At 42.5% G+C, this 18,754-nt stretch overlaps 2 protein-coding genes across 7 annotated transcripts; both read left to right on the plus strand.

Moving 5' to 3' along the window:
• Positions 1-91: 91 nt before the first annotated feature.
• Positions 92-13,504, plus strand: LOC6609378 (protein spinster). 4 transcript variants are annotated; one of them, XR_004361468.1, is made up of 9 exons: positions 92-875; positions 6,711-7,068; positions 7,474-7,800; positions 8,012-8,273; positions 11,244-11,342; positions 11,406-11,579; positions 11,644-11,785; positions 12,086-12,281; positions 12,457-13,504. XR_004361468.1 is itself a non-coding variant. In XM_002034031.2 (8 exons), the coding sequence occupies exons 1-8, from the start codon at positions 470-472 to the stop codon at positions 12,504-12,506; spliced, it is 1,818 nt and encodes a 605-aa protein (XP_002034067.1). In that variant the 5' UTR covers positions 92-469; the 3' UTR covers positions 12,507-13,504. The 4 variants fall into 4 exon arrangements, 2 of the variants coding, with proteins under 2 accessions (XP_002034067.1, XP_032571927.1); XR_004361467.1 differs by lacking the exon at positions 8,012-8,273 and adding an exon at positions 8,601-8,862; XM_002034031.2 differs by lacking the exon at positions 12,086-12,281.
• Positions 13,505-13,626: 122 nt separating this feature from the next.
• Positions 13,627-18,687, plus strand: LOC6609379 (aspartate aminotransferase, cytoplasmic). Of its 3 annotated transcripts, XM_002034032.2 has the most exons (5): positions 14,908-15,256; positions 15,576-15,693; positions 17,076-17,183; positions 17,245-17,318; positions 17,379-18,687. In XM_002034032.2, exons 1-5 carry the CDS (start codon positions 15,203-15,205, stop codon positions 18,336-18,338), a joined length of 1,314 nt encoding a protein of 437 aa, XP_002034068.1. In that variant the 5' UTR covers positions 14,908-15,202; the 3' UTR covers positions 18,339-18,687. The 3 variants fall into 3 exon arrangements, with proteins under 3 accessions (XP_032571933.1, XP_002034068.1, XP_032571932.1); XM_032716042.1 differs by lacking the exons at positions 14,908-15,256; positions 15,576-15,693 and adding an exon at positions 13,627-14,134; XM_032716041.1 differs by lacking the exon at positions 14,908-15,256 and having other exon boundaries at positions 15,296-15,693.
• The last annotated feature ends 67 nt before the right edge of the window (positions 18,688-18,754 follow it).

Below are 18,754 nucleotides of genomic sequence, written 5' to 3' on the forward strand. Positions count from 1 at the left end.
ACACAGCTGGTCTTAGCTTATCGATAGCACAATCGATATTTTTATCGCCAATTGGATACAGGTATATATTAGCGGTCGCGGGACGGTCACACTTATTGCACTTATTCCAATTGGAAGGGCAACAGTGTTCGCGTCGCGGAAGAAACAAGAAAGAAAAACAGCGAGAAGCACTGCAAATGCATTGATTACATTTGAAGTACAACCGCGATTAGAGGAAGTGTCTCAGTAGACATTCGAATTGGCCTTACAAGTTGGCAATAGTGTTATAAAAGAGAAGCGCGGAGGTGTGCCAAGAGCAAATTCTTTTGCATTCGCTTTGAACCGCTTTCATCGCGAGTTGCCGTTTCTCTGTGTGCGTGAGCAAAGAGCGTGTGCAAATAACTTTTTGCCGCGTTGTCCGCCTGCTGCGAATTTCCAACCAAAAGAGGACAGCGAGAGCGCGCGAAGAGAGGATCGAGTGATCGGGTGAATGTCGCTGAAACACCAGAAGCAATCCTACCAACCGCTCCCAACGGCGGCCGCCATGGACAACCCGGCGATGATCCAGAGCAGCGGTAGCAGTGGGAGCAGCTCCTCCGAGGAGGGCGGCAGTCGCGAGGATGTGGCCAATCTCTCGCCGCTCGGACTGCCTACGACCTACTCGTCACAGCAATTGATGCCCTCGGATACGGACAGCATGGAGGAGGAGCGCCACCGCCTGCGTCCCCACCACCATCACCACCACCCACTGGGCGAGCACCACCACATCCCGGGCATACCACCATCCGCCGCTGTGCCATCGCGTCTCTCCAGCGTGGGCAGATCGCAGTGGTTCACCGTCACAGTGCTATGCTTCGTCAACCTCATCAACTACATGGATCGCTTCACGATCGCAGGTGAGTTCGGTTATCCTTCGTTGGGTCTCCTTTAGCATTCCATATGTTTTTGGGGGCTTGTTGCCGCAGTAGATAGGAATATTTGTTGACACTATTGAAGAAGATTGCTATAGACCGCTGTAAAAATCTCAACTTTTATGTGACCAAAAGATTAGGCAGGCCAAAATTTATAAAATTATCTATAAAATTAGATAAGAACCATAGAAAGCACTTTATTTAGAATTTTCGCGCATTGTTAAAAATGAAAAAACTTAAATTGCACAAAATGTGGTGACAAAATCATAATGTTATTAATTAGCAGCTGCTAATCAACAATACTAAAAATTACTACCTCATCGTCGACAATGCGAGTCGTCCCCATTCTTTAGTGACTAATCGGCTTACAAGTGAATCACGCGATCCAAAAATATTCAAAACAGAGCATTTTATCATTCGCTACGCTTTGCACGGAAACTCGGGACATTTCCACTGGGTGGTAATCAATCAAGACCCATTTCGCCTAAACCTAAACATATGTATATTATTTCTAGCACTCAGGTGCGATAAAATGGAGTGAGTGAGCCCGGCGGTGGTGGCACCTGACCTGCTTAGCTTAGTAATGGTAATTGCGATCGGCGATCAGAAAGTCACCCGTCCGCGTGACAATTACAGGGTATTCTCATGTTTCAGCCCATAAATTAAATACAGACGGGTATACAACACACACTGCCCACATAATTAGTGCGTTTATTATTATTAAGAACATTAGCGAAGCAAATGGATCTTAATTCATGCGGGCGGCTTTTCATTGGACACTTGTTGATTGTAGAAGTTCTTTTCACTGTTTACTTGTGTCTGGAAAATGAGATGACTACAGATTGCACTTGCACTTCGACTGGCGACATCTCAGTTACACAAAACGCGGTGCAAATCGATTGGAAACTTGTTTCGGGTTACATGGCGAAACAAGTTGTGACTGATTATTATATGTACCAGTCCGCCTCAGACGATCGTTTAATATGCATTTATAAATAATTGTATATTTATAGCTATAGTTTTCCATTTTCTTCGTGAACCTGAACAGCCAGTTCTTCCTGAGTCAGCCGAACTTTTCCACTCAAGGCCATGTGTTAATGTCTTTTACTGTATGTGCACTTGCAATTAATTTGCAATTATAAATCACTGGCTATTAGTTATCAGTTGATTGCCTCAGCGGCAATTGGAAATCGATCTTACACCCTTTTTTTTTTGCGGCTACAAATCATAAGCTTTTGATTCGCGTAAAGCCAGCGGATATAGTGACTAAAAAAAACATCATACGACTTTTTTCCAACAGAACAGGAAGCGGAATTACTCACCCAAAAGGGTTGATAATAACACATACATACCGAGCCAAACAAAATCGCTGTTTCCATATTAAATTTAATATAAACATATATTGCTCCTCGCACTCGGATATTTTCATAATTTCCATGGGCGCCTAATTGATTGTTTATTTTGAGAAAACTGCGAGCGCAAGGCGAAATAGAAAACTAATATAAACAATGGTCGGTGGCTCAAGGTTTTTGTTTTGGCATTTCTGCTAGTGGCATTGTTATCATTATCAACCCCCTCCCCACACTTTTTTGGGCCTTATCAAGAAGTGGTTGAAACCAGACGCGCGCTGCGCAATCAATTGCATTGGATCACCAGCTGCAGTGCACGTGGAGTTTTGGGCCACTTTTTGCAGTGATTAGATTACTTGGCGATTATTTGTTTAGCTTCTGACTGCTCTGATTGCTTGGGACCCTTTTTGTATTTAATGCGAATTTCGACATTTGCCACGTTTGCGTTTGCGTCCTATATACAAGCGAACATATGTACATACACATACATATGCATGTATTTATTTGGCGCACATAGACGTGTATCAGCTGATGTCTGGCCAACCTAATGGAATGCATTTAATTATAATTTTAAGTGCGTCTCGGCCTTTGGCTTCGACCTCCGACTTTGCTGAAATTCGCCTGGGTTTTTAAGCTAAAACCAACCGACTGACGTGGTAGTGTTGTGATGTTTTATAACCACCTCGTTTGGTCAAAAAAAAAAAAAAAAAAACAATGGGATGTGCCCCCCTCTTCATTCATGATCGTGATCGTATTCTGTTGTTGACAGTAAATTGAATTTCTGCACCGACAGCGAACTTTGATCATCGGGCCGAGAACTGGCATTTATTTTGGTCAACAGATATGTGGGCTGAGATATATAGACCAAGTTGCCGTTCTGCTATGCTTCCGACGTAATTTTCTTGGCCCGCATCCAAAGCAAGCGATCACAATAATGGTCTATGTCAATTGATCGAATTGAGATTTTGGTGGCATATATCTGTTTTTGGCTATTTTCAAGTCTTTTGCAATCACTTTTACTTCTTGTTTTTTTGTGCCATTTTTTCAACGTTTGTTTTGTGCATATTTTGCATTTGTTTAAACCCAAAAGTCACTGAGTTCGGTTTTTTTATATATTCGCTTTAAATGTTTCTTTTTTTTCCTATTAAAGATACATAAAAACTTTCCATTTTGTTGCCATCGCAGTTGGGGAAAGAAATAACAATGAAAGGAAAATATAAAATATGCCGCCTTGACAAATCGAAATTGTCAATACCCTTGGAAAATAATCGCCAACTGAGTGAAATTACTCACAATGACTTTACTGAATCAATTCCACAGCAAATTTATATATAAATATGGAACAAACTTGTGTGGATCGTTTACTTACGTATGCCACAAATTTGAATAGGCTCTTTGGTTACACAAAACGCTTGGATGTAACAAATGCATTTGCTTAGCGTATTTTGCATTTTTGTTTGAGGTTTGCGCGCACATTCAACGTCAATGGTTCTATTCTGCATTCAAGATACGTTTATATGTACATCCTCGTGTGCATATGTATATTTTTTGGTCAACGACCTACGCAAAGTGCAGTGCACACTTTTTGCCGCAACAAATTGAATTAACCAAAGGCAAATGTAAAATGAAACACATAAAAAACTATCCGTAGAATAGTAGAAAAAAGGTTGAGGTTGGGAATGTCTGGAACGCGATGGTTGGAACACTTTTCTATGGGCGCCGCCGCTTTCACAATTGATTTCCACCTGGCCCGCCGAAAAGAAAGCAAGAAAGCTTTTCTCTAAACACAATTCGAGTGCTCCGCTAAGCATTCAAATGCATTCCAAGCGAAAGTCACAGCCTCAGTGAGTTTTTATCTTTTTTGGTTTTGGTTTTCTTTAGTTTTTGACTGCGACTCGTGGCCGAAATATCTGTCATCGTTTATTCATCGTCCGATTTTAAAGCTTACGCTGCATATCGCGCGATTTTTCAAGGCCGACGTCATCAGACGCCACAGAACATGGGGGGCAGAGCGAGATAGACTGCTGTTGTGCCGAAAGAGAGGGAGAGAGTGACTGAGAACAGTCACTTTCGGACGCAAACAACTTTTTCATTCATGGTAATGAGAGTCCCGGCTTTGTTGTTGTGGCTTTTGCAGTTGCCTGGTTATAAATATTGGCATTTTAAACGGATCAACGTTCTACAGATTTCTCTGGCCATAGTACAGTGCGTTCTGATAGTGATAAGCTTCGTTGAAATCGGAAAATAAAACACTTATTTCAACCCGAAGTTTATTCTTTAAAAACATATGTATAACATAGTAATAATATAAAATTTTCCGTCTTCAAAACGGATTTACATAACTAGTACTTCAGAATTTGGACTTCTGGAATTTGTATTGCTCAAGTAATAGAAATTATTTTCAGTTTATAGTAATTGCCACTTGACATTGTCTGGTTTCCAGAAAGTTCGACTTTTGGGGAAGTCCAAATATTATTTGTAATAAAACCTAACATTGCGAATTCCACTGTCGCGTTTATTGGGCACAAGAGAGAACAAACCAAAGAGAGAATGCGGACAGAGAGATAAACAGGTTCTAAAAATGCGACAGCCGGCAAATACTAAATACGTTGACGAAACTTGTAAATTGGTAAAGGGAGGGAGGTATGTACCTACGTATTCCTAGTGGCTTTGACTTTTTCCCTTTTTTTGTTTTTGACCAAGAATTGCCCATAAACAAACGGAATTCCTTGCGTGGAATGAGATTACCCGTTGAGTGTACGAGATAGCAATATATATATTTATATATATGTATATGCATAAGGAATGCCTCACCCAGACCAGCCCCACTGTGCCCCCCTCTCCACCACCATCCGCTCTCCACTCTCAGCCCACAATCGCAATGCAGTGCATACACAGACGCACACACACACGCACACAGACTTATCGCGTGGCGTCCCCCAACCGTTACGTCACTAGGCAAGGCAAACAAACACGCTGATTGGTCGAAAAACATCGTACGATAAATTTCTCAAAGCGAAATAAGCAAAAGACCCAGAAAATGGAATAATTAAAAAGCAAAGGCTGATTCACTGCAACTTGGCTGCTTCGTGCCACGTTTCGCTTCGGTTCGCGGGGGTTCGTGGAGTTTCGGCTCTCTGTCTCTTGAGGTCTCTCTGCGGCTCTCTCTCTCTCGCTCTCTCTTTTTGGGGCACAACTTGTTGAGCTTTCTGTGTGTCATTGTTGTTGCTGCTGCATTTGCCGGCTTCTGATCTCAGACACACTCTTTCTCTCTCTCTTCCCACTCTCTCCCTCGCCCACTTGATTTTGTGGGCCGTTGTTTATTTTTGGGTACTCAAGCACTTTAGGTAGTTATTTTATTTTGGCTATTCCGCAAAGGCCAATGTACGAAGAGAGACGCATAGAAATAGGAGCTTAATAGCGGTGTTTGTTTTTATTTTGAGCTGCATGTAGAATGTAGGAAGTAGCGTTATATCGGCTAACAGTTATTGACGAAGGTCGTTTGTCAATTAATTCGCTAGTTGCACATCCGTTTGTTAATGAATTTTTAAACGTCGAAAAGCTGAAGACGAGACGTGCAGGAAATACATACCCACAAACCTGAGGAAATGTGTGCGAAGGTGATCGCAGCGATCGATATTCAAATCATGACACAGATTTGAATGACGATGCATTAGATCGATACATTGATTATCGGAGCTACGCAATAACTAGAACGATATGTAGCGATAAATAGTAAGATTGATCAACACTTCGATTGTTACCAATTGAAAAGCTATCCTTCAGCTGATAAAAAGTTGCTGATCTTATCAGTACTTACTATTCGAGACTATTCACAGCATGATTATGATATATTTACATTGTCAATGTTATTTTAAGATAAATAATGACACTGAAATCCAACAGATTGTCACACCCTTGATTATCGGTTGCAGATATTACCAGAACAAAAATAACGCCAAAAATGGGCGTTGTATCAGCTTTGATCAATTAAAGTTGGTACTATCTTTTCATATATACTCGTATGTAGGATGCTCTTTAATAGATATCGATGGGTTAATTAATGGCCGTCTGGGGAAAATATGATGACCCATAAAAGCACACGCCACATATCCGGAATTTTCTCGCCGTCATGGTGGGGCTACAATGATTGGGGAGTGCTAATTATAGATATATCCATCTCCCTGCTAAACTGAACAATTTGGGGCTTACGTAAAACACTCGAATGTAGCAGACTTGTATTAACGATTTATTTGGTTTGTCAATTAACAACTCCCGCTGAGGATGGTCTGATATGTACGAAGTACAATGTATACAATGTATATCACACATCACGCGAATTCCTAATACATAATGCTAATAACCGAGGAATACAAAATACTATAAGTTCCCTTACATCTCCACCGATACCACCTTTCTAAAAAGAACATTTCGAAAAGGATCTAACCCGCTTTATCCTTTCATCTTCCAGGAGTCCTCACAGATGTCCGAACTGATTTCGATATTGGAAATGACAGTGCCGGACTTCTCCAGACGGTCTTCGTTATCTCGTACATGGTGTGCGCCCCCATCTTCGGCTATCTGGGCGATCGCTACTCCCGCCCCTGGATAATGGCGGTGGGCGTGGGTCTGTGGAGCACCACCACCCTACTGGGGTCGTTCATGAAGCAGTTTGGCTGGTTCATCGCCTTCAGGGCGCTGGTCGGGATCGGCGAGGCATCGTACAGCACCATCGCACCGACGATCATCTCGGATCTGTTCGTGCACGACATGCGCTCCAAGATGCTGGCACTGTTCTACTTTGCCATACCTGTGGGATCCGGTCTGGGGTGAGTGTACCCCTCTTGACATTGCCGGCCAATGTCCAGGTCAATGATCAACAGTCCGGGAGGATGGGCCCTTATCATCCGTCTACGAATGCGCCTTATCATCTGCCGGCAACAGGCGATGGGGGCCAAAGTTTGAGGACGGATGATAATCAGCAATTTTCACTGGCGAAGCGTGAGAGGAGACACGTGACTGCATGCTTTTGTAAATTGGAATTGAAATTGATTTACTTTTGGAATGCCGACAATTGAAGGTTCTCTAATTCAATTAGAGTGCTGGGTCAATTGAGCGGGTTGATTGGAAATTATGCAACGTCTAATTGGGTGCCAATGCAGCGCGCGGACCAAGAGTCAATTCATCAGGATCGGTCTCATCAATTACCCCTTTGTTTTGTTCTCCAAACATAGATACATTGTGGGATCCAAGACGGCGCACCTGGCCAACGATTGGCGCTGGGCTCTGAGGGTCACGCCCATTCTGGGCATTGTGGCCGTTTTCCTCATCTTGCTCATCAAGGATCCGGTGCGGGGTCACAGCGAGGGATCGCACAATCTGGAGGCCACTACCTACAAGCAGGACATCAAGGCGTTGGTCAAGAACCGTTCCTTCATGCTCTCCACGGCTGGATTCACGTGCGTTGCCTTCGTGGCCGGAGCTCTGGCCTGGTGGGGACCTTCCTTCATCTATCTAGGCATGAAGATGCAGCCCGGCAACGAGAACATTGTCCAGGACGAGTAAGTGTACCCGCCCTTGGTAACCCAAAGCCCCATTTTCACGACTTTGATCCATATAAAAAACCTTGTTTCGATGCCTTGAATGTCTGTAAACAAATTAATCGTGAAAATGGGGCTTGTGCCCATGCTTTTGACACCGAGCCCCCAAAAATCCTCCAACCCCCAAATATCGAGCTGTGCGCCTTACAATGATTTCCGATCCGTCGTCAAGCATCTCGTACAAGTTTGGTCTGGTGGCCATGTTGGCCGGACTCATCGGAGTTCCTATGGGCTCCTTTCTGGCCCAGCGACTGAGGGGTCGCTACGAGAACTGTGATCCGTACATCTGTGCGGTGGGACTCTTCATCTCGGCTCCGATGGTCTTCGCTGCTCTCGTGGTGCCGCAGACGAGCGAGAGCCTGTGCTTTTTCTTCGTTTTCGTGGCCCAGGTGGCACTGAACCTGTGCTGGTCCATTGTGGCCGACATCCTACTGGTAAGATGGCAGAAACAAGATGCAGCAGCTGCAGCAGAAGCAATGAAAGCGCAGAAATCAAATGCTAAAAGCCAGCCAGCCGATTATTGAAAGCCATTCTTGAAAGGGGAGCTCTACGTTAGACCCCAAAACTTGCCCTAACCCCCCAACGCTCGTTTAATTGTTAATGCCCAGAATGCACGAAAGCGTTGTTATCCATTTGGAGCTAGTGTTCCCAATGATTAGGAGCTCCATGCGATGGATAAGAACGTTGTTGTGTATGTCGGGGCTCTTAAGCTTTGGCATAACTAACCGAATGTACCCCGAAATTCCAAACCCCGCCCTTAGTGTTGCGTTTAACTTCGGAGTCATCACCATGTTGGCGGGCCTGCTGGGCGTGCCGCTGGGCTCGTTCCTGTCCCAGTACCTGGTTAAGCGTTATCCCACGGCGGATCCGGTGATCTGCGCCTTTGGTCTGCTCGTGAGTGCGCCGCTGCTGACGGGCGCCTGTCTCCTGGTCAACAGCAATTCGGTTGGCACCTATGCACTCATATTTTTCGGGCAGTTAGCTTTAAATTTGAATTGGGCAATTGTTGCGGACATACTGCTGGTAAGCCAAGTTCCTCAGAACGGGAGACACCTGTAGTCCCGGATATAAAATGCTTTCTGTAATTTTGCACCCACACGTATTGTTTGAGTATCGTAACTGTAACTACACACAGAAAAACCTTAGTTATAGCATTAACTTTTTACTGTTATAATGAGTAACACACACACACACAACACACCCAGCAACACACACACACAGCTTGCCTACTCACAATTGCCTTAACTTTAGTTTACTTAAATTATTTATGTTGTCTTTACCCGCATCTTTTACAACTGGTGGTGGTCATCTGATACTCCATTTTGTGGTTGTTTCATTATTTTTGGGTGCGGTTTTTTGAGTTTAGTAAACCGAAGAACTTTAAGGGCAGTTACATGTCTTAAAGTTCCGAAGGCCCCCGTAGATTATCATTCCTTACAAGTCATGTAATCCCACGAGATAAGACCAAATTATATCGCCTTATTGCTTTTTGTAAATGTAATCAACGTAGAGTTTGTCATCTTATCAATGTTACTTCATCCCTCATGGACCCCACTTTTTGGGGTGGCAAAGGGGGGAGGGAGTGTCCAACCCCCGAAAACACTTGCAGTGTGCAAATAATTCCACACTCAACCCCCAGTGGAGGTCGTATATTCTTATTAAACCATCGCACTTCCCCAAATTGCAGTGGAAACCAACCCGCACTTCATCTTCAGTCCCATTTCACGAGACGTAGTGTCAAAATATTCGTATTCATATGGGATTCTCTTGTCTGGTTCACATAATTTCGGGGGTTATCTTCCGGGGTAGTCACGTTTGTCGGTTTCGCGGAGATAAGCCAGTGATAAGTGATAAGGAAATTAAAAAACCAAAACAGTGATTCATATATATTTGTACTATCGCATTTAGACAGGATTTTTGGGGTAAACTTGAGAAAGTATAAACAAATCATAAACTAAAAGATGAAAAGCTTTTAAATTGAATTAGTTTCCACGCTAGAACAAATAGGGTTTATAATACACAGCTTATGTCATTAAAAAAAGGAATGAACTGATTAAGTAACCCAGATTGATAGAATGACCCCATTCAATTGCGAAGGTTTCTCAAGATACGGAATGTTGGGTAAACCCTGTAAGTAGCTGGAAGTTATACCATATCTCACATATATAGAAGCAGCTCATGACTAGATATAGATAGTGGATATGGAAATGGACGTGGACGTAATTCCTTTCGATAGATACGTACGTATTTTGTACGTACGAGGGGCTGTTCTAAATTTGGTAGTACGTCAGAGCAGGCAGTATATACACATACGTGCGGATATACATATATAAGTATATATGCATATAGTGCCCCAACTCACGCCCCCTTTAATGCATTTCTTTTTGACCACGCACTTGGTTCCTCTTCTGTTTTTTTTTTTTTTTTTTTTTTTTTTTTTTTTTTTTTTTTTTGTGACCATTGTGTGCCATTGCAAACGATTCCGTGACAGAAATAAGCAATCGGATTTGGCTTGCCACCCAAAAACTCACTCGATTATCTAACCCAAAAAAAAAAAAAAACGGGGCGATCGGCCCACCTTGGTGGCGTTATATTAATTGGTGCCGACGATAAGCGGTACCGTGATTAGAGATTGCCATTATCTGGGCACTTTTGTAGCCATTGTTTTTGCAGCTCCACAAGATCAGCACAAGGTAAAAGGGAACTGCTGTAATGTCATACGTATTTTGCGTAACTTTTTTCGCTTTTCCGCATTATACACAAAACACACTGCCTGACACACACACGCATCGTATTACCTGTAGTTATAACAGTAAAAACTTAATGTGGCCAACAACAGTTAAGCAGACAACAAATTGCCACAGATTCAATTTAAATATATCAGCTCACTACTTACCGATCCACCCTCGCTAAGCAGAGTGCTCTGACAGTGTTCCCAGCCAGGCTCGCCAACTGTTCCCATCTGGTTAGACTCCAACCTGAGAACGCAATGCAAATGTGGCTTTTCTTTTGGGAACCTGTTCTTTGTTTGCTCCCGAAATTCTTGAGTGGCTCCATCTCTGGCGAGCTTTTGGCAAATTTGAATCTGCTGTTGGCACACACACCTACACCTACACACGCATTATCGCTTTAATCACTTTGTTTTAATTCGTTTTTAATCAATTACTTTAGTTTCGGTCGCAATGTAGAATACTTTCTGGAGCGAACCTATAAGGCTTTAACACCTAGTCGCCCCAAGAATGTATCTTCAACTGCACCGATAGATGGTTTCATCGATAGTCGTAGCTTAAGAATCGGTTGTGGCTTTTGCTTTCATTATTTGCTTTCCATTTTGTTGTTGCTCTTGCACTTTGGCGCCAGAATTTAAGCAAAACCTTAATAACCCTTTCATTTTTGTTACATAGTATGTGGTGGTTCCCACGCGGCGTTCTACAGCCGAGGCCTTCCAAATCCTCATCTCACACGCACTGGGCGATGCCGGCAGTCCGTATTTGGTGGGCGCAGTAAGTATTCAAAGGATTGCTATACTCCAAAAGTAGTAGTTACTAAATAACCCATTTCCATAGATCTCCGAGGCCATCATGAAGCACCTGCACAAGAACCCCAGCGACTCTGGACTGACCACCGAGCTGCGAAGCATGTCCCAAGTGGCAGGATCCGCGATCAGCAATGCCACCCAGGTGATCACGGAAGCCACCACCAGTTTGATCGAGACAGCGCGCTCGGCAGCCTCTCAAGAAGTAGGTGAAATCCTCTTAAACTTAGAGTTCACTTTGACTAACTCCCTGTTTTTGCTTATTTTAGTACTCTGATGTGGAGCAGTTCGAGGGACTGCAGTATGCGCTCTTCTCCACCAGTTTTGTGGAGGTGCTGGGCGGCATTTTCTTCATATTCACCGCCTGCTTCATCATCAAAGACAAGTACAATGCCACGCGAGGACTGCAAGGTAAGCACAATGGGTTGGATTGAGCTCTAAATGCCCCTTTCTCAACTATCTATTAGCTTTCTGATTAAAAAGTAACCCAAAAAGTCTGAGCAAATGTAATTTGTTTAAAGAAAACAAAGGTCTATTGGCTAGGTTTCAAGCTAAAATGTATATAAATTGATAAAAGTTAATTGTTAGAACAATGGCTAAAATGTATATAAATTGATAAAAGTTAATTGTTAGAACAATGGCTACTCTTTAATCAGAAGGTGTCTTATTTGCCACTCTTTGGCTCAACTGTCTTCCGTTTGATATTGCCAGGCGACCAGGGAGCGCGGGCGGTTCGATCGTCAGTTGCCTTGGCCAGCGGGCAAAAGGACGTCGAGTCCTTCAACTCGGACTGCCTGGTCCTGTGCACTGACATCGCGCTGCGCGAACGCACGTGATAGCTCAAAATATGAAATATGTATTCTGGTGCGCGGCACCAAATGATTACTTTATTTTGGCCCAGTTCCCGGTAGGTGGAATGCTCTAAATTTCGTTAAACCGTTCTGTTCTGCGTGCGTTCCATAGTTGCGTTGTACTAATCTCAGTTACTTGACCCTAACCCATACCCTGTTCTTCATGGCTTTCTGTGTGCTTCGTTTGGCGGAACATGGTTCTAATGGATGTGTATTGATTGTACCTTTTAGATACCACGGCTCAGCAACAGCAGCGGGATGAGCGCGGTCAGATTGCCTAATACCAGCCGATTCTGGAGGTGATGCTGCGCGCTCAGAGCTCCGATGGCATGCCGGGTGAACTGATACTGACTGAAAACCATCTTTAATTTAATTTACGGTCACTCGCACCACGCACATCCCGCATCGGATCGTACTGGGAGCTTACGGGGATGGGGACACCTTGCTCAGTTGGGCTAACAAGTCCCCGATGTTAATGTTCCTATTGGGAAGGATCGGAGGAAGGAGGAAATGGGGGAAAGGACCACCATGCCAACACGTTCAAGCACGCCACACCGATTTGTAGATATATATACAAACAAAATCAAAAACTCTCACCCAGGCACTCAATCACTCACCAAGTCATAACATTACACAGATCATTTTACTTGTAAACGTCAAAGGTCTTGGGTACCCAGGATACCTTGCTTCATCCACGTAGTCGTAGATAGGTCTAGCTCTGGTATTTTAGATTAAATCAAAGTTAGCAAGAGTTTCAAGCGCACTCGCATTCGAAGAAGTGCTCCCTCAGATCGGATAATGTAAATAGATTATCTCAGGCATCGAATGCGTGGGTCGTGCAGTTTGGATATTTATATTAACGAATGTATATTTAATATGAATTGTAAATATAGATAAGCACCGGGCCATTGTATAAGTGCGTAGTCTATTTAATCAATTTTATCATAACGCCTTAGTTTTACACTGAACATAATTTTAATCATAGCTTTAGTTAGTTGTGTAACGAATTGGAGAAATGTGTGCACCCTCAGCAATTACTGAATATTACAGCAAAACTATTTTGAATCAAAACCAACACCAATCAGTCCTCGAGTTTGCTTTTTTTATTTGTTGAATCTCAATCGAATGCTAGCCTAATTGGAACGCAAATTGAAAGCGAAGACATAAAGACTGCGAGCAATCAAATATTGGTCCATCGATATTTGGCTAAGAATAAACCAAACTAATTGTTTAGCAACTAAGGAAATCATCCGGGGCAATAAAGAAACATTTAAAATCACTTTCCTTTATTTCGTTCGATTTTTTTGGGAACGGAACGAACCTTTTTTAAAGGCGCCTTGATATTTTCGTTTTAAGTTATTTGTTATTTTACTGCTTCTGAGATTGTTGCTTCAAAATTTTAAGCAAAACGTTCAAAAATGTTTATTATTTTAAGACGACTTAATTATCCCTGTTTATTACAGAACTTGCAGGTAGGAGCAGCTCTTTGAAGTCAGTGCATTAGCCCCGAAACGTGAAAATCGATTTTGCTAAAATTTTAACTGCATTTTATTTAGCCATTAAATTAAAATTCATGCATTCATAATTTTTTTTTTAAGTTCCGTGTCATAATTTTTTTCAGTGATTTTTTAGTATAAATATCGATAATTTCGATTACTTACATCGACTGAGCTTTTTGTTAGCCAATTTGATTTAGACAAGTGCAGCCACACTTTTTTTGGCCGTCTTTACCGACAATATTCCAAATTAATTTATTTGTTATTGTCGCTCCGTTTGGACCTGTTTCCCAAGCAATCCGCGATGTCCATCTACGCCGACGTTCCAAAAGGACCCGCCATCGAGGTCTTCGCCCTGACGCAGGCCTTCAAGGACGACAGCAATCCCAACAAGGTCAATTTGTCGGTGGGCGGTAAGTTCTAAAGTTCTTTTACACCCCCCCTCGCAGAATGAAGTACATATGTGTATGTGCATATGTATATAATAAGTATGTGTATTACTTAGCCGGCTGTATTTGTGTGCGGCTCAATTTGCTATCATTTGTTAGTTGGCTCGCCCTTGCATTTCTCCACCCCCCGCACCGCTGGAACGCCCGTTTCCGTTCCCACCCAACAGGCCACTCTGCTGGAGGTCATTTGGAAGTCAATGTGACATATGAATTGCACAGATTTTTCCATCCTTCTTGCTTTCCAATTAGTTGGCTTATAACCAATTATGGATTTTGTGTGTGTAAACAAGTCAAATACTCTACTCTGTGGTTAAATATTGCGACACGTTTGTAAATTACTTATTTACAAATTTTGCATATGCTATTTTGTATCAGATGCTCAATACAATTTTGAATGTTTTAATTCGGAATCCAATTTTCTTAGTAGAGAATTTCTCCTGCGACTTTCTTTGTTCAAAATTTTCTTCTGACGTCAGCTAACACAGTATTTATTTATTGCCCATGTATGTTTTTGTGTGGCGGATAATGATAAGCCACTCGTGTTTGGTGCTCTTGGCAGGTACACCACATTCATCCAATTCCTCCACTTGGCCTAACCAGCGGCAATCTGAAGGAACGACAATAACAATGTTGCCGCCGGGTCGTCCAAGAGCAATTTTGCTGATTTGAACGGTGGCCACTTCACCTTTTCTATATTTATGTATGTTATTGCATAATTTGAATAACAATTCCCACCAGCAGAGTTGCTGATTATTGTATTTTTGTTTTGCTCGCGAAGCCAAGAGTCATTAACCCTTGCTCGTGTAAATCATTATGCCAATTAATTCAAAGTATTTTTATTTTAGTAGCATTAGAATTAATAAATATGTATATTCAGTACATAAATCAGCTGATTTACAAAAGGCATCTTTAAACTTAGATTCGATCGTGGTATATTATTAATTCAAGCAAATTGATGTTTAAATGAGCTCATATACTCATTTTACTGCTTCTGAGATTGTTGCTTCAAAATTTTAAGCAAAACGTTCAAAAATGTTTATTATTTTAAGACGACTTAATTATCCCTGTTTATTACAGAACTTGCAGGTAGGAGCAGCTCTTTGAAGTCAGTGCATTAGCCCCGAAACGTGAAAATCGATTTTGCTAAAATTTTAACTGCATTTTATTTAGCCATTAAATTAAAATTCATGCATTCATAATTTTTTTTTTAAGTTCCGTGTCATAATTTTTTTCAGTGATTTTTTAGTATAAATATCGATAATTTCGATTACTTACATCGACTGAGCTTTTTGTTAGCCAATTTGATTTAGACAAGTGCAGCCACACTTTTTTTGGCCGTCTTTACCGACAATATTCCAAATTAATTTATTTGTTATTGTCGCTCCGTTTGGACCTGTTTCCCAAGCAATCCGCGATGTCCATCTACGCCGACGTTCCAAAAGGACCCGCCATCGAGGTCTTCGCCCTGACGCAGGCCTTCAAGGACGACAGCAATCCCAACAAGGTCAATTTGTCGGTGGGCGGTAAGTTCTAAAGTTCTTTTACACCCCCCCTCGCAGAATGAAGTACATATGTGTATGTGCATATGTATATAATAAGTATGTGTATTACTTAGCCGGCTGTATTTGTGTGCGGCTCAATTTGCTATCATTTGTTAGTTGGCTCGCCCTTGCATTTCTCCACCCCCCGCACCGCTGGAACGCCCGTTTCCGTTCCCACCCAACAGGCCACTCTGCTGGAGGTCATTTGGAAGTCAATGTGACATATGAATTGCACAGATTTTTCCATCCTTCTTGCTTTCCAATTAGTTGGCTTATAACCAATTATGGATTTTGTGTGTGTAAACAAGTCAAATACTCTACTCTGTGGTTAAATATTGCGACACGTTTGTAAATTACTTATTTACAAATTTTGCATATGCTATTTTGTATCAGATGCTCAATACAATTTTGAATGTTTTAATTCGGAATCCAATTTTCTTAGTAGAGAATTTCTCCTGCGACTTTCTTTGTTCAAAATTTTCTTCTGACGTCAGCTAACACAGTATTTATTTATTGCCCATGTATGTTTTTGTGTGGCGGATAATGATAAGCCACTCGTGTTTGGTGCTCTTGGCAGGTACACCACATTCATCCAATTCCTCCACTTGGCCTAACCAGCGGCAATCTGAAGGAACGACAATAACAATGTTGCCGCCGGGTCGTCCAAGAGCAATTTTGCTGATTTGAACGGTGGCCACTTCACCTTTTCTATATTTATGTATGTTATTGCATAATTTGAATAACAATTCCCACCAGCAGAGTTGCTGATTATTGTATTTTTGTTTTGCTCGCGAAGCCAAGAGTCATTAACCCTTGCTCGTGTAAATCATTATGCCAATTAATTCAAAGTATTTTTATTTTAGTAGCATTAGAATTAATAAATATGTATATTCAGTACATAAATCAGCTGATTTACAAAAGGCATCTTTAAACTTAGATTCGATCGTGGTATATTATTAATTCAAGCAAATTGATGTTTAAATGAGCTCATATACTCATTCTTCTCATTTCCGTCAATTGATTGTCGTTATGGCTTGTTTATCACGCTTTCGCTTTTATTTACAATGCTGCAACAGTATAAACATTACCAGACCAATTCATTCAATTGGTTTCGAATAACACAACGCCAGTGTTTTTCAGTTGCGCCAATAAATAAATAAATTGGCCTAGAAACAAAGCATGAAAACACTATCAAATGGCCTATAGCAATGCGGATTGATTAGGCTTGTTAAGAGCACTCAGATATACAGGTATTGTACGGATTTTAGAACTTTGACCTATGTATTTCCCTAAACTCTTGAGCAATCAGTGGACTTTAAATGATTTGGGTTACTCATTGGATCTGTGGTTTCCTTCGTTCACAGCTTACAGGACAGATGCTGGAGTTCCCTGGGTTTTGCCTGTGGTGCGCAAGACGGAAATCTGCATTGCCAGCGATGAGCAGGTTAACCACGAGTATTTGCCAGTGACTGGTGAGTAAATGCAAGCATTTCATCATAGTAAATCAGTAAACACAATGATTCTGTTTTGCAGGACTCGAGACATTCACCAATGCGGCCACTGAATTGGTTCTGGGTGCTGATTCCCCTGCCATCAAGGAGAATCGCGTAAGTTGGGGCTCATCCTAAAAATATGTACTCTTTTATTAGACTGATTTATTCTTGTAGGCCTTTGGAGTGCAGACCATTTCCGGCACGGGTGCCCTGCGCATTGCCGCCGATTTCCTGCACACACAACTGAATCGCAATGTGGTTTACTACTCGAACCCCACGTGGGAGAATCACCACAAGATCTTTTGCGATGCCGGCTTTACGACCGTGAAATCGTACCGCTACTGGGACCAAAATAAACGCCAGTTGGACTTCAAGAACATGCTGGCCGATCTGAACGATGCTCCGCCCGGTGCTGTGATCATTCTGCACGCCTGTGCCCACAATCCCACCGGCATTGATCCCACCCAGGAGCAGTGGACCGAGCTGGCCGATCTGATGGAGAAGAAGAAGTTGTTCCCGCTATTCGACTCGGCTTACCAAGGCTTTGCCAGTGGTGATCCCGATCGCGATGCCTGGGCCGTTAGGTTTTTCGTGCAGCGTGGCTTCGAGCTCTTCGCCTGCCAGTCGTTCGCCAAGAACTTTGGTCTCTACTGCGAACGTGCCGGCAACCTGACGGTGGTGCAAAAGAATGGCGCTACCAAGGCAGCGGTTCACTCTCAGCTGACGCTGCTCATTCGTGGACAGTACTCGAATCCGCCCGCGTATGGAGCTCGCATCGTTTCCAAAGTCCTAAACACACCGGAGCTGCGCAAGGAGTGGATGGCCTCCATCCAGGCTATGTCGAGCCGCATCCGCGAGATGCGTACGGCTCTGCGTGACAAGCTGGTGGCCTTGGGCACACCCGGCACCTGGGATCACATTGTCAACCAGATCGGCATGTTCTCCTACACCGGTCTGAACGAGAGCCACGTTCGCGTGCTGATCGACCGGTACCACATTTACCTGCTAAAGACGGGACGCATCAGCATGAGTGGCCTGAATACGGGCAACGTTGAATATGTGGCCAAGGCGATCCATGCCGCGATCACCGGAGCAGGAGAAAGCGCAGCTTGTCCTTGTGACAACAAATTGTAATCGTACCATAGAACGTACCATTGGATAGATACGTACAACGACTAGCTATGTACATATATTGGGCATGCGATTTAGGAATCCCGAAGCTGGATCACAGATGTCTGCACCATTGGCATTTAAATCAAACCAACAACAATTGCAATTACTAAACGTATATACGCGGCTTTTAGATGGATATACACATATTATACACCGGAAATGAATGTTCCACATTAAAGTAAAAAGTTTACAAAAATTACGCACTATTGAAAGCCGTCGAAGATTGGTTAAATAATTTAAGCTTTATAAAGTTTATTGACCTGCGTGTAGTAACTAGATAAATCGACAATAACATTACTGAAGTATTTAATCTGTGGGGTGTTTAATTCCTTTTGTGGATCGTATTAAAGTGGGAAAATAATTTCACATTAAAAACA

The sequence above is a fragment of the Drosophila sechellia genome, chromosome 2R (assembly GCF_004382195.2).
Source record: "Drosophila sechellia strain sech25 chromosome 2R, ASM438219v1, whole genome shotgun sequence".
In the NCBI taxonomy this organism is placed as follows: domain Eukaryota; kingdom Metazoa; phylum Arthropoda; class Insecta; order Diptera; family Drosophilidae; genus Drosophila; species Drosophila sechellia.

What these genes read in the sequence shown, in the direction of transcription:
- LOC6609378 (XM_002034031.2), top strand. Translation starts at nt 470, where the DNA reads ATGTCGCTGAAACACCAGAAGCAATCCTACCAACCGCTCCCAACGGCG. An exon ending in CCTGTGGGATCCGGTCTGGG is followed by an intron (nt 7,069 to 7,473) that starts GTGAGTGTACCC and finishes CTCCAAACATAG; the next exon opens with ATACATTGTGGGATCCAAGA. An exon ending in TTGTGGCCGACATCCTACTG is followed by an intron (nt 8,274 to 11,243) that starts GTAAGATGGCAG and finishes TTTGTTACATAG; the next exon opens with TATGTGGTGGTTCCCACGCG.
- LOC6609379 (XM_002034032.2), top strand. Translation starts at nt 15,203, where the DNA reads ATGTTTATTATTTTAAGACGACTTAATTATCCCTGTTTATTACAGAAC. An exon ending in GTTTATTACAGAACTTGCAG is followed by an intron (nt 15,257 to 15,575) that starts GTAGGAGCAGCT and finishes CTGTTTCCCAAG; the next exon opens with CAATCCGCGATGTCCATCTA. An exon ending in CTGCCATCAAGGAGAATCGC is followed by an intron (nt 17,319 to 17,378) that starts GTAAGTTGGGGC and finishes TTATTCTTGTAG; the next exon opens with GCCTTTGGAGTGCAGACCAT.